At 33.6% G+C, this 13,375-nt stretch overlaps 2 protein-coding genes across 3 annotated transcripts; both read right to left on the reverse strand.

The window, feature by feature from the left end:
- Window positions 1-2,774: 2,774 nt before the first annotated feature.
- Window positions 2,775-8,061, reverse strand: LOC18594657 (uncharacterized protein At4g15545). 2 transcript variants are annotated; one of them, XM_088807826.1, is made up of 10 exons: window positions 7,651-8,061; window positions 7,203-7,271; window positions 6,474-6,527; window positions 6,228-6,291; window positions 5,973-6,047; window positions 5,558-5,818; window positions 5,380-5,425; window positions 5,033-5,111; window positions 4,795-4,930; window positions 2,775-3,061 (listed from the first exon to the last, which is right to left on the reverse strand). In XM_088807826.1, exons 1-9 carry the CDS (start codon window positions 7,981-7,983, stop codon window positions 4,835-4,837), a joined length of 1,077 nt encoding a protein of 358 aa, XP_088663952.1. In that variant the 5' UTR covers window positions 7,984-8,061; the 3' UTR covers window positions 2,775-3,061; window positions 4,795-4,834. The 2 variants fall into 2 exon arrangements, with proteins under 2 accessions (XP_088663952.1, XP_007022344.2); XM_007022282.3 differs by having other exon boundaries at window positions 5,558-5,815; window positions 7,651-8,057.
- A 938-nt stretch (window positions 8,062-8,999) lies between these two features.
- Window positions 9,000-12,972, reverse strand: LOC18594658 (Tetratricopeptide repeat (TPR)-like superfamily protein). Its single transcript, XM_018125266.2, has 3 exons — window positions 12,386-12,972; window positions 10,989-11,177; window positions 9,000-10,303 (listed from the first exon to the last, which is right to left on the reverse strand). Exons 1-3 carry the CDS (start codon window positions 12,563-12,565, stop codon window positions 9,611-9,613), a joined length of 1,062 nt encoding a protein of 353 aa, XP_017980755.2. The 5' UTR covers window positions 12,566-12,972; the 3' UTR covers window positions 9,000-9,610.
- Between the last annotated feature and the right edge of the window lie 403 nt (window positions 12,973-13,375).

Below are 13,375 nucleotides of genomic sequence, written 5' to 3' on the forward strand. Positions count from 1 at the left end.
CCTTAGAACACAATTTTTTTTTTAGGCAACTTTGAAAAATGTAGAGGCAGACTCTCCTAGAACACAAATTTTTTTCTTTCTCTCATGTCACTCTTGCTTTTCTTTTTGTTACACTTCATATTGAAAGTGTAGTTGTTACACGTTAGGTTAAAAATTTAATTATTACACGTCATATTGAAAAATATAATTATTACATATCATGTTGAAGATTCAATTATTACATGCAATATTAAAGATTTAGTTGTTACACTATGTTGAAAAATTTAGTTGTTACATCCATAATGAAAAAGTTGTTAAACGTCATGATATAATTTGAACCGTTTTAACTTAACAAAAAAGATTTTATAATAGAAAAAACTTGACAGTTCATGTCATGTGTGTGTCTTACATAAGCCAGACACCTTTCATCTTAGTCTTTAATTGTAAAGAACCAAAAACGTTTAGTCCTTAATTATTACAATTGAAACGCTTAGTCCTTAATTGAAAAGATGCTCAAACGTTTAGACCCAATTTGAGCATTTAACCCACTTATTTTATTGTGAACCTTTTATTTAGTGCCTCTTTGGAAATGACTTGCTCGGAGTTATCCCCCACCTATTATTCCCACAAGTTGTAGAAAAATCTTAGGTAGGATTTTTTGTTTTAACTTGCAAAAAAAAAAAAAGACATAATTAATATTTTAAAGTTTTATTGTATTATTCAAAAATTTTAAATAAATTTTTATTATTTTATTACATTTAATCAAGTTTTTATATTTTTATTTTAGGTTAAATAGGTTACTAACTATCATTAATCTAAATATGACTTATTATTTATATATCATGTGGCACTAATGTGATGCTAACGTGAGGTTACAATGACATGTAACCATTTCATTATATCACATTAACATATCACATCATCATTCATTATTATATATCAATATACCATATTAACATCATGTGATATAAAATGATAAGTGACATATTTTGACTAATAACAAGTTAATTAATTGTTAATCATAAGATTTATTTCACCTAAAATAAAAACATAAAAACCTAATTGAACGTAATAAAAGAATAAAGATTTATTTGAATTTTTCTAATTAGTTGAAGAATTCTTTTTAAAACGCTGAAATTTGAAAATGTTATTGAGTTCTTATTGAAACAAAATTAGATGTGTTATTTATATTTTAAGAAAAAAAACAAATACAATAACTAGCATAGATAAAGCAAATAATGGGCTCTAACTCATCTTGGATATATTTATACCAAGAAAACACAAAAAAACATAGAGGAAGGAGGAGAAATGGAAATTTAAGGATGAGGATGAGGTGTATGAGCTGACATCCTCAAATGAGAGGATAATAATTTAATTCCCTATGATGATCTATCCTTGTAATCTTGTTTCCCAGGTGGTATCTGCTCCAACACACTCATGTTGCTGCATGTTGCTCACAGTGAATCTTTAGCTGATTTTTTCAGCATAAAATCACTACAGCACCTTCATATTTTAATTTCTTCAAACTTTCAGACCCACTTTAAGAAAGTATTCGTGTTCCATAGTACACTTGTTTTGTTTCGATTCTTGTTCAAAAGATTTGTCATGCTTTCCATCTACATGTTCACTCGTCTTTATTGCAATCAGGTTACCTTTGCCTCCCCCCTCCCCCTAGTCTTGATGAGAAAGATATGTTCCAACTAGAAGACGACAAAACATGCCCTCAAGCCCAACAATCTTAACTCAAACATAACCACAGATTATTCTTTATAAGTAGATTCCATACAAGTTAAAGCCGTTTTAATTGAAGCTAAACACCCACTCAGTTGTGTGTGCAAATGCACATGCACGTGCACGTGCAGGCCTCTTTATAGTGGAAGTGTTTACCGAGAAAACAACGTTAACAAAGAACAAGGGATGGAGGGAGGGGGGCAAACCAAAAGAATCCCGAGCCTGCTTTTGTGTGGTAGTGCACAAAAATGCAGAAAACCAGATGCCAGTCATAGTCTTGAGATATATGTATATGGATATAAATATAAAAAGATAGAAACAAGAATGAATATATGCAAGTTCACAACCAGACATACAAACATTTGTAAGAATCTGTGAAGATATTGTGAACTGATGTCCATAGACTTAAATAGTAAGTTTGAAAGCAAAAATACTTCTTTGCTTTGACCCAAATAAGATCACTTTCATGTATAGGCAATGAAGTTAAATACATCGCTGATACATGGGTGGAAAAAATTCAGAGGCAAAATATTGAGGATTTCCAAAGCAAAGCCTTTGCATTCACTACTTTTCCTCTACATAAAATATACATGAATACGATATTCAATTTTTTAAATGTATTTCCTGATTAGAGAATGCAATATTGTTGATCAAATATTCTCCAAGGCAACAAATCTAATGCTAATGTAGAAAGTAGTCCAAGAGAGTTTCTGCACTGAGCCCTTGGCATTACTTGAGTAATTTTGGACTAACTTTTTATGATATATAAGCAACTTGCTCACAGCATCTGATTCATGTAAAAACAGCCATACATTGAAGGTCAAAAAGCTTAATTTCGACAAGACATCAGTGTTTTCCCTCCCTTCAATGTAAAGTATCTGCAAATGTTAGTTTCAGGTGTCACTCGAGCTTAGCTCAAGTGGTAAGATATGCAATCCCGGAAAAATTAGTCATTCCTGTAAATGTTGTTAGACTAGCTTATAATTGGGAGCAAATATATAGCAAATTTACATCATGCCACATTTCACTGTAAATAAAGCATCAAACCTTGAGAGGAGAGAAAGGAAGAGAGAGAGAGTTATATCTGTTGCATTTAAGCAATTACCTCATTATGTGCAGTTTGATGTCAAAATCAATTTCAATACACTTTAAACAGCAGATAGGAGATTCTAAAAAGCAGAGCAATTATTTACACAGCATTCCTGCATGAATGAGGTACGGTTAAGACCAAAACTACCTACTCTAATTCGCTGAAACAGAAGCTGATTGAATCCATATTGGCAAATCTTCTGCTATGGAACAAATGAAAACCATCCGCTCAAAGCAAATGAGAACAAGTTTGACAAGCAACCTGCCAAATAGTGTACTTCATCAATTCCACTAGATCAAAAGTAAATTACCTAGAATCAGGCAAATTTGTCCCATATAAAAATGGAGGGGTATTATGCAGCCTCAAAATAAGAACATGATATATTCCAAAACCTATTTTTAAGTAACAAATAATGTGACTCTTCCTTCTAGCAAACCATAACCGTATAGAGATGGTAGATTTAATAAATAAGAATCATATAGATAAATGTTCATGTCCCTACATGCACATACACATGCCAACCTGAAATCATGGATTTATTCAAATAAGAAAATTTACACAACATGGTTTCTTATCTAAACCTACCACCAAGGGATATGTGTCTACAAATGTGCAGGAGGAGAGCATGAATGTGCTTCAAAACTCTATTCAACAGTTAGTTTTCACTAGAGACTAGCTTCTAACTAGGACTGTAAATGAGCCTCTTCTTTATGCTAGCCACATCTAACCAGAAAAGCATTGAGTAATTTCTTCCTCAAGCTCAAGTCAACAGATATTTGGAGAGTGTGAGCTTGGTAATAAGTTGCACAATTATTTTCTTTTTTCTCCATATGTTGCTTGCCAACAAACAGTAAGTACCAAAAGAAATCAACTTAAATTGGCCATAAAAATCAATTTATTTATCTCAATTACTACAACTCAAAACAGATAAAAACTGCAACATAAATATACAAACTCAAGATAACAAATAGCAAAAAAAATGCAAACTTGTATCCACCCTCTGAAGATTGAATCCTAATCCATGAATGTAAGAGAAAGAAAGCGGTGGACTAGGCTGAACCTTGTCAAGGCACAGCAAGGAGACGAATTTTGTGGATATTTCACAAACATAAATGAAACAAGCTCACTGATGTTTTAGTTCACCTTGTTTATTAAATAAGTTTAAAATCCTCTTTGAATTCACTCATTTAGGTCAATGAAAGTATAAAAACAAAAAATCCTCTTTGAATTCACTCATTTAGCTCAATAAAAGTATAAAAACAAGCTTAAACGAAGCTCATTCACAAGCTATTGACCAACCATAATGGTGTTCTCAATTTCTGTAGCCATATAAGAAGTTGAATTTTCTACTAAATGTCAACCGGATATTTTCCAGATGAATAGTTTAATTTGGAAATTCATCTTGCTTATAAGATGAGCATCCATTAGGTATCACCTTGACACTGGCCAAAAGTCCTACTGCTAGAAACATCCAAAACAAGTCACCGGCTGTGTGGAATTCATGCCATAGATTTTAAAAATAAAAATAAATAACACAAGGCCTTCAGATTTATAGTAGAGGCAGTCATTCATGGCCATTTAGTAATAGATTAGAGCAGTGCTAGCTGCCAGAATCACAAAGCAATAAAACTTCAATTCCTTTATCCTTGTCCAGGAAAACCTTTAATAGTCATGTTACAAAAAAGAAATTGAGGATTAGATCAAGTGAAATCCTTAGCCAACTATTTATTGGAGCATGCATTCTTCATATCCACAAAAAGAGGCAAAAGGTCATCTATCAAACACGTGAACCAATGGAGACAACAGGTTACTGAGATTCATGAACTGATATCAGGTCATAGATGTATTTAGTTTATTGCCAGTCTTTTACATAATTATGGATGCACTTCAAGGACAGTGTTGCATTGAAACATAAAATGAACAGGTGGTAAGCGTATGGCCAATGTTATGAATAATACACAAACCACACAGATGGTGACTAGAACTAGACATACCAGTAATCGTGAATAATCTCAAAAAGAGAATTTTCCAGATCTAGTAGTGCATGTTGCGATTTAGCAATCCTTGAAATGATAGGAACAGATCTTTGTTATCTGTCCCAAAAATCTCTTCCGCCTTCCTTAAAGTTTCCTGAAAACAAATTAATATAAAAACCATTAGATTAGCTCAGCAAGCAGAAAAGGTTCAAACACTAAACTGATGTAGAAGTCTTTGATGAAATCAACTTCATACCTCTCGCGTTTGCTTCTGAGCATTTAGCTCTTTGATGTTAGCCAAAAATGCACTGAACTGTTCATAGGAAAGGCGACTCCTGGATTACAAATATTTCAGATCAGTTTGTGAAGAGCCAGGAACTTTTACTATGATGGATCAGAATTGAATATAACTCTCCATGCATCAAACACATGCACAAATACATACATTATATATACATATACATATATATGTACATGTATACATACATACACACATACATACATACATAACACAAGCACAAATACATATGTTATATATACATATACATATATATGTATACACACACACACACACACACACAGAACTCACACAATAGAATTTACCTGGCTTGACGAAAGAATTCCTTTCCATCAATTCGAGGAGTCCGTCCTAAACAATATTTAACATAAAAGAAAAACTAGGTCAGATAAAAGTGGAAGAGGTAACTAATCATGAAAAAAAATAAGCTGGTAACAGCATAACCAATAAATCGAATCAGAATAACAGCAATTCTTATAAAACCTGGCAGTGAACGCCCACGAGGAGGAGAATTAGCAGCAGATGACTGCTGGCTTGATGGATACCATGAGGAGAGCGAAGTACGCCCATCAGATTGAAGCTTTGTCGGAGATGTTGCACCAGAGGTTCTTTGGGGAGAACCAGCAGCAGAATAACCCCTAGGGGATCCAGTTGTAGATATAATTTTTGGAGTTCCAGTAGGAGTAAGCCGTGGTGTGATATATGGCGTTATAGAAAATCTTTGCCCAGCATGTCTTGTGGCTGCTGGAAAAAATTTAGCTTAAAATTTGCATTTTACTTTTAGAAAACCAATCAGCTATGAAACATAGCTTCTTTTACAACTAATGGCAGGCTTAGTAGAACATGAAAACACTCAAAAGATTAAAAAAGAAAAACATAAAGAAACTTGTCCAATTACCTTCATCAATTGTGCTTCCCGTGTCAATTGAACCACTTGAAGAGCGAAGTGATGCGTAGCCGTTCATCCCCTCATCTATGTGGAAGGAAGTATAACATTGATCAGAATATTGGCAACAAGATAGAAGTTGGTAATGGAAAGAAAGGAGAAGGTGGAAATAGGCTATAGTTGAATTTCTGAAGGGAGAGAAACTATGAATATACAAGGGGTAGAAACCTATTGAAGAAAAGAAACATCAAGTGAGCTTAACAATACCCTTTTCAGGATAGGCTTTAGGGACTGCCTGGTCACAAGTCCGAATATCAACTGTTTCAGCTTGCTGTTAAATAATATTGAAGACAGATTAAAAAATCAGTTTCTTCCAATATCTGAACAAACAGAAAGTGAACTGTACAGAGTGCAGATAAAGCAGACAAATATTTCTTGAGGAATAACAGAAATATTCATTCTCGAATCATGAAAAATATAAACAACAAGAAGGGCTAAACACGGAAATCTTACAGATGCATTGTCATCACTTAGTGACTGCATCAGTTGCCGCTTAAAAGTCTCCAACTGCCAAATATTAAAATGCGTTATTTTTATATGCTTCTAAATAGAATAAATATAAATATTACCAAATGAATTGGCAGTAGATATAGATTAGAAAATGCTTTAATCGAGTATCCACAATGCAATAGACAAAATATGCAGAATGCTATTGCACTCCTAAGTCTTTAACAGCATCATGTGACGCAGAAGTACAGCACTAGGTACTGAGAAACTCAAGAATCTGTTTTAGTAAAGATACTACTCACCAACTGCATTGAGCACCCTTAAATTTCTTTATTTAAAAAGTTAAATAAAAACTCCAGTTCCAGTCCATGAATAAATTATTATAAGCATCTAATATACTAGTATTAGAATTGGATAGCTGACAGCACATTAAATGCACATGAAAACAGCCCACTAACTCTTTTTGGGTTACAATTTCAAACATTCTTTAGTTCTACACTAAGGAAAGAACCCCTATGAACCTCCAGGCAATGGACACATATTAAAAAGAGCAAAGAATCTTTCTACATAATATGGTTCCTGGCCCTGAATAGTCCACATTAATATTAAATAACTTATCTAGTCACCACATTTCCATAATAAGTAGCATGTAGTTTATTTTAGAAAATAAATTACACTAAAGAAGCTTACTTACATTGGTGAATTGAGAAAAAAAAATGGAAATTACAATCTCACCTTAGATAAATCACGGCTAAGTTTCTTTGCAGTCATCGCCAATGAATCTCGCTCCTTTGAAAGCTTAATCTTCAATCAGAAACAAGACAAAATCATCCAAACCCCACAAATTTATATAATTCCTCAAAACAAGACCGAATTTTTACCCAAAAAAAGTTCCTCGTTTCCTCCGAAAACCCCAAAAACATATATAAATACATAATAAACGCCCACAAAAATAATCACCACACAGAAATTTAGAAACAAAATTATAAAAATCCAACCGAATTTCTACTTAACACCATGTTTGTGAGGAAGGATGAGAAAACTCTAGAAATAGAAATAAAGGAAAAAAAAAAGGCATAAAAAAACCCCACCATTTGCACCTAAACTTCAAATTCTTTCAAAAACAACCATAAAAATCCCTAACCAAGTTTTAAGAAATTAAAAATAAAAGAAAAGGACTAACATTTTCATCAAGAGTAATCTTTAATCTGGACTCAGCATCGTGATTCGCTTGCTGCAATCTGGAGAGTTTCTCTTCCAAATCGTAAATAACACGATCTTTTTCGTACATTTTTGCCCTCATCCTCCCCATCTCGGCCTCCATCTTCGACACTCTCGATGCGATTGCCATCGACGTTATCTTGCGCGCCAGATCCAACTGCTCGTACGGGTCCGTCGGTATGACGGCCAGAATCTCCTCCGGCAAATTGAACTCCATACCTCCGCCGCCGCCCTGCGACATCGCCGATGATGTCTCTTCTTCTGTCGTTTTGGTTTGTTGGGGAAACGAAAACATTTAAAACAGACAAGAGAAATGGAGTATGTAATAAATATAAAATAAATTAATGGATTTGAGTAAATTGGTTGTTTATTATTATTATTATTATTGGGTTGGTAGATTTTGGACTTAAATTGCGGGCGATTTGTCTGAATTTAAAATTTCGGAGGGTTTTCCCTCCAAACCCAAAAACAATATGACAAAACGGGGAAAAGGAAATTCGGAAAGCTTGTCAGCTTTCTTTATCAACTACTACTACTACGCCCTAGCCGCGTTCAATTTAAATTTATAATTTCATTTCATTAATTAAGATTTGAATAATTATTGATTTTATGGAAATTATAAAAATATTAATACTTAAAAATAAACAATCATATTGAAATTTTAACTATTAAAATATTAATATTTTTTATAAATTATCAAAATATTAATATTTTTAATTAAAAACTATAAAATATAATAATAAATATTTTATTCTTTTTTATTTTTAAACTATTATCAAAAATAATATATATTTCTTATTTTATAATTACTTCATTCCCTCTATTTCATTCCACCTACAAAGGGCAGAGCCAAAAAAATATAAAAGTAAAATACTCGATCTTTTAAATTTGAATCACAATTAAACGAAAATCTATTAATTTTCGAAATAAACATTTCACCTAAAGATTAAAAACACTGTTAACAAAATAATGAAAACAGAAGATTTACATTTTGAATATAAATAAAGCTCCTTACCAAGGATACAATCCATACACAAAGCTTGGTAGTGGAGAGACTACATTTTACAACAATATCTTGATTTTCATTCTCAGCATAAGATTTACATTTCACTAACCAGGGCTGCTTTTTCTTCCTTCGTACACAATAGAAAATAGATTGAGAGACAGAGGGCATGGGTGATTTACTCTGATGTCTGATGCACAATCAATGGCTGGCTCCTTACAGGCACATTGTACCAAGAACATCCTGAAACCCATCTCTACAGGAATAAGGGCTTAACCCATATCACCTAGTTCTAAAAATGCATTCCATACCCCAGAATCAAATAACTTTATTCACGAATCAACAACAATTACAGCCTGTTAAGTCATTATTCACTTGACCGGAACAACATAATCAAATACATATCATATCATAAATATATATATATATAATAAACAAAAATACAGATTTTGTATTATTAATTTAATGATAATTACCGGAAATTAAGAAAACTATTGCTGTATAAATTTGTTCTTCCAATGCAAACAAGCTGACAGATTCAATGTTCTCATCTCCCTTGATGCATTTTAAGCAGTCAGAGGAGTCAGGCTTTGATGTCTCCTTCAAGAGGCAGGCAAATAATTACATCACCAGAAAAGATGATTACCTGACTCCAAAATCAATGAGGATCATCTGTTCATATGCAGCCTTTTTCAAAATATTGGTGGCAGCCTGAAATTTTCGATTGGCAGTGTAATAGGGAGAAACTCAAACAGGGCAACTGAAAAAAAATATCATTCCCCTGGCTTTGGATATTTAAACATGACGGATCAACCACAGCTTCTCAAACTACACTTTCCTCAACATAGGAGACTGTTTGTGGAGATGTCAGAATCAGAAACATTAAAAACATTCATTGTATTTTGTACTTCATCCCATTTCATCTCACTGGTCGCATACCAACAGTTCTTACACGAAAACGATATTGAGGCTGGGACTCCTCCTCCTCCTCATCATCATCTTCACTAGAGTCATCTTCAACTCTATCCCACCGTGCATAGTCAAGAGCTGAGTGTCCCTTCGGTTTAGGGATGGCCTGCCATCCTTTGGAATCTTTGACGCCCTGTTCTAGAGCAGCCGCAGCTCCAGTTCTTTGAGGCACATTCTTCTGATCTAACTGTCCCTTGGGTTTAGGGTTTGCCTGCCATTCTTTGGAATCTTTGATGCACTGTTCTAGAGGAGCAGCAGCTTCAGTTCTTTGAGGCACATTCTTCTCATCTAACTGTCCCTTGCATTTAGGGATCGCCTGCCACCCTTGGGAATCCTTGCCATTTGGTGCTTGAGGAGCAGTAACTCCAGGATTTCTTTTGGGCACATTCTTATAATCTGTTTCCTGCTCAGGAGATTCTTTGAGGTCCGGTTTCTCAAGGGCAATGATTTCTGCTTTAACCAGATTCTCATTAAGCTTAGCATTTGGATCTTTCCTAAAAGCTGGCACTACTATATCTTCCTTTTTGTCATCTTGTTCCTCTTCATTCTCCATTGTGAAGGGTTGCCGATGTTCTTCTTCCTCTTCTTCCTCTTCTTCCTCTTCTTCCAACTCTGCTTCAGATTCAGGTATTGGAGCAAGTGCCTTTCCTTAAGCAAAGAAAACAAAATCCATTTTCTTACTGACATCCCGAAGATCCAGTACAAGTAAGCATAAGAAAGAACTATTGAACTTATTGGGGTAATAACTTCCCAATGAGGCAAAGACAATGAACAAATGGTCACAAGAAAAGAAACACAGGCTGCGACATGATCAAGGATTATAGGAGTTCTGTCAGTTTCATTCCAAAACACATTTCTTCATTAAAACAAAACTTAGGATGATTATAAAACCAAGTCCACCCCCAAACCAACTTGAAATTCTTAAGTATTTGCCAAATTTCGGTCATCATAGATCACAAGATTAACACAATAATGAGGCTAGCCTACAGCAAAAACAATGAACTTGGACCAACCCTTTGCCATGTATTTTATATCCCTTTCCCTCCCTTGTTCTGTGTAACCCATTTTAGAAACCAGAGACCTTTGAAGACAAAGATGGAACAATACTATCAATCAGAAAATAAAGGACAAATATAAGGTGACACAGTCATCTGAAAACAAGCCATCTAAAGAAATTTACTCAGATTCAGCTCCATACAGAGGAAATAAGAGAGCAATTGATTTTGTATGAGCCAACAGCAGACAATTTCAAACTCTTAGTGAAATAAAGAGTAAAATTACTGTTTTAACACACAAGATGCCAGCCCAATAGAGATAGGAGGATATACCACTTGCGTCCTCAAACGAGCTTGAAGGTTATGATAAACTTCTGAAGAGGGATTCAACTCTATGAGCTGGTTGACATCGAAGAGGGCTGAATTGTACTCCTTTAGAGTGACTAGTGTTTGAGCTCGCAACATCAAAGCTCCAGTGTGCTTGTGGTCAAGCTCAAGCACTGAGGTACATTCTTCTGCTGCCTAAGGGTGAATTAACAACATCAGTTTGTAGACAACAGTTTCAATGCATCAAAGTTAAATGAGTAACCCAGCATGTATGCATTCCATGAATAACAAAAATAAAAGAACTTGTAGAAGCAAACAAAATTAGTTCCTAAGAAGTTTTCCCACATGATCATACTCAAGAAATGGCCTTTAATAGAGAATAAAGGCTAAATTCAATCCACAGAGCCGTTCTCACATAGTGGGAAGATGGTTTCTTTATTGCTGCTATAGCTGTTCTAGAACCTTTCTAAAGAACTTTGTGTGCGTCTGAGCATGCAGGCGCATGCATATGTGCATGCACATGAGTCTGTCTATACGTGCAAGTTATGCATACCCTTCATCAAGCATCAAAACCAGTAAAAGTTGAAAATCAACAGCACTGAATAAGTTGAAGAATACAACATCATACTTTTTATAACTTATAGTTGTTGAAATTTGAATCTTGCATTATCAAATAGGCTACTGAACTGTGACAGTTTCGATTGCTTAAAGGAACAAATGCGGATTCTTACTAGAATCTAGAATCAAAGCACAACTATTTATTTTAAATAAGAACTTTTGTTACAATACTGAATTTTAAATTAATAGCTTCAACATTATATCTACTGAGATAATCTAATAAAACAAGGAAATTCGTGTTATCTATGTCACTGTTTCAACCCTTTTTCCCTCTCTATTCTAAAAACATAAAATCATTCCATAAATCTTATTGCGAATTAATAAATTTCAAAAATGTAGTGACATCTTAGTGAAAGAAAATTAAACTTTTTACTAAAATCTCTAGAAACATAAAATATATATGTATATATATATATTTTTTTTTTCTTGAAAAATGATAAATATTCAAAAGCAGTCAAAATAGAATATATATATATATATATATAATATCCCAAATATATAGGGAAAAAAACAATAACAAAAAGAGGTAGAAATTGCTTTACTATCTTCTTATTCATCCATCAAAAGCATATTAATAAAACTCTCACAAAACCAAGATTTTGTCCATGAAAATATTATATTACACCCAAAAATGTCCAAATAAAACATTAAAATACAACTTTTTTTCATGTTCCCAAAGCCCTTCGAAATCCAATCTGAAGCAAGATATTTACCAAATCTAATAAATAAGAAAAACCAATAAGCAAAAATCAAGGCAATTCAAAGGAATAAAAAATAAGAAAAACCTTTTTGAAATGATGTAATTTCAAGTAACAAGCAGCTCTGTTACTGTGCAAAGCGATCTTCTGAGGGTTGGTTTTGGCAACAGCCAGCGCCTCCGTGTAGTAACCAAGCGCTTCCTCGTACCTCCCTTCTCTGTACATCTGGTGGGCCCTCTCGATCTTGTTAAACGACGCCGTCGCCATATTCACCCTCCCCCTACCCCCGCCTCCCAATCCTTCCGATCTGTTAATCTATTGTGGAATACGGATGGAAAAAGGTCTAGTAATAATAATAATAATAATAATAATAATAATTCAAAAAGAAAGACAAGAAGTGAGGTGGCGTATCCAGAGATAAATGGTAATCGTCTTTGTGATTAGTGAAGCTCAATAAGACACGGATATTCACCCTCCCCCTAAATGGTAATCGTCTTTGTGATTAGTGAAGCTCAATGATTGATTGGATTACAAGGAAATGCCGAACACGCGTGGCGTGGGGTTTCAAATTTCACTTTCCAAAGGGTTTTGAAATTTTAGTGGGAAAGCGTGGTGGGCAGCAGGCGCTGGCCCATGTGGAAGCAGGTGCGCTTTAGCGTAGATTGAACCCTCCCCTGAGTCACCGATTAATTGCATTTCAAGGTCGCTGTGTCCATGCCGCTGATTAATCCATTTCGGTAGAGGTGAACAAAATTAAATTAAATTAATTATTAATTTAAATTAAATATGATTTGAATAAAATAATTTGATTTAATTGATTTATTAGATCAATTAATTCAAAATATTTGATTCAATTAATTTTTTTATCGTTTTCAACTTTAAAATTTTTTTATATATTAATATAAAGATAAAATTTTTTATATATATTAAAAAAATTGATGGTAAATTTAATTAATAATATAGTTAAAATATATTAATTTATTATATGTACGTATATAAATTATAATTATAGTAATTTAATTTTACTTATATATATATTTCTTTATAAATATGTATTAATGTGAAATTATAAGTTAT

The sequence above is a fragment of the Theobroma cacao genome, chromosome 7, assembly GCF_053813885.1.
Source record: "Theobroma cacao isolate CCN51 chromosome 7, ASM5381388v1, whole genome shotgun sequence".
NCBI lineage: Eukaryota > Viridiplantae > Streptophyta > Magnoliopsida > Malvales > Malvaceae > Theobroma > Theobroma cacao.

Coding starts and splice junctions, on each gene's coding strand:
- LOC18594658 (XM_018125266.2), bottom strand. CDS start 12,565: ATGGCGACGGCGTCGTTTAACAAGATCGAGAGGGCCCACCAGATGTAC. Junction 11,178..12,385: donor AATTACATCATTTCAAAAAG/GTTTTTCTTATT, acceptor ATTCACCCTTAG/GCAGCAGAAGAATGTACCTC. Junction 10,304..10,988: donor CTCGTTTGAGGACGCAAGTG/GTATATCCTCCT, acceptor GCTTAAGGAAAG/GCACTTGCTCCAATACCTGA.
- LOC18594657 (XM_088807826.1), bottom strand. CDS start 7,983: ATGTTTTCGTTTCCCCAACAAACCAAAACGACAGAAGAAGAGACATCA. Junction 7,272..7,650: donor AGATTACTCTTGATGAAAAT/GTTAGTCCTTTT, acceptor TTCTGATTGAAG/ATTAAGCTTTCAAAGGAGCG. Junction 6,528..7,202: donor TTAGCCGTGATTTATCTAAG/GTGAGATTGTAA, acceptor AATATTTGGCAG/TTGGAGACTTTTAAGCGGCA.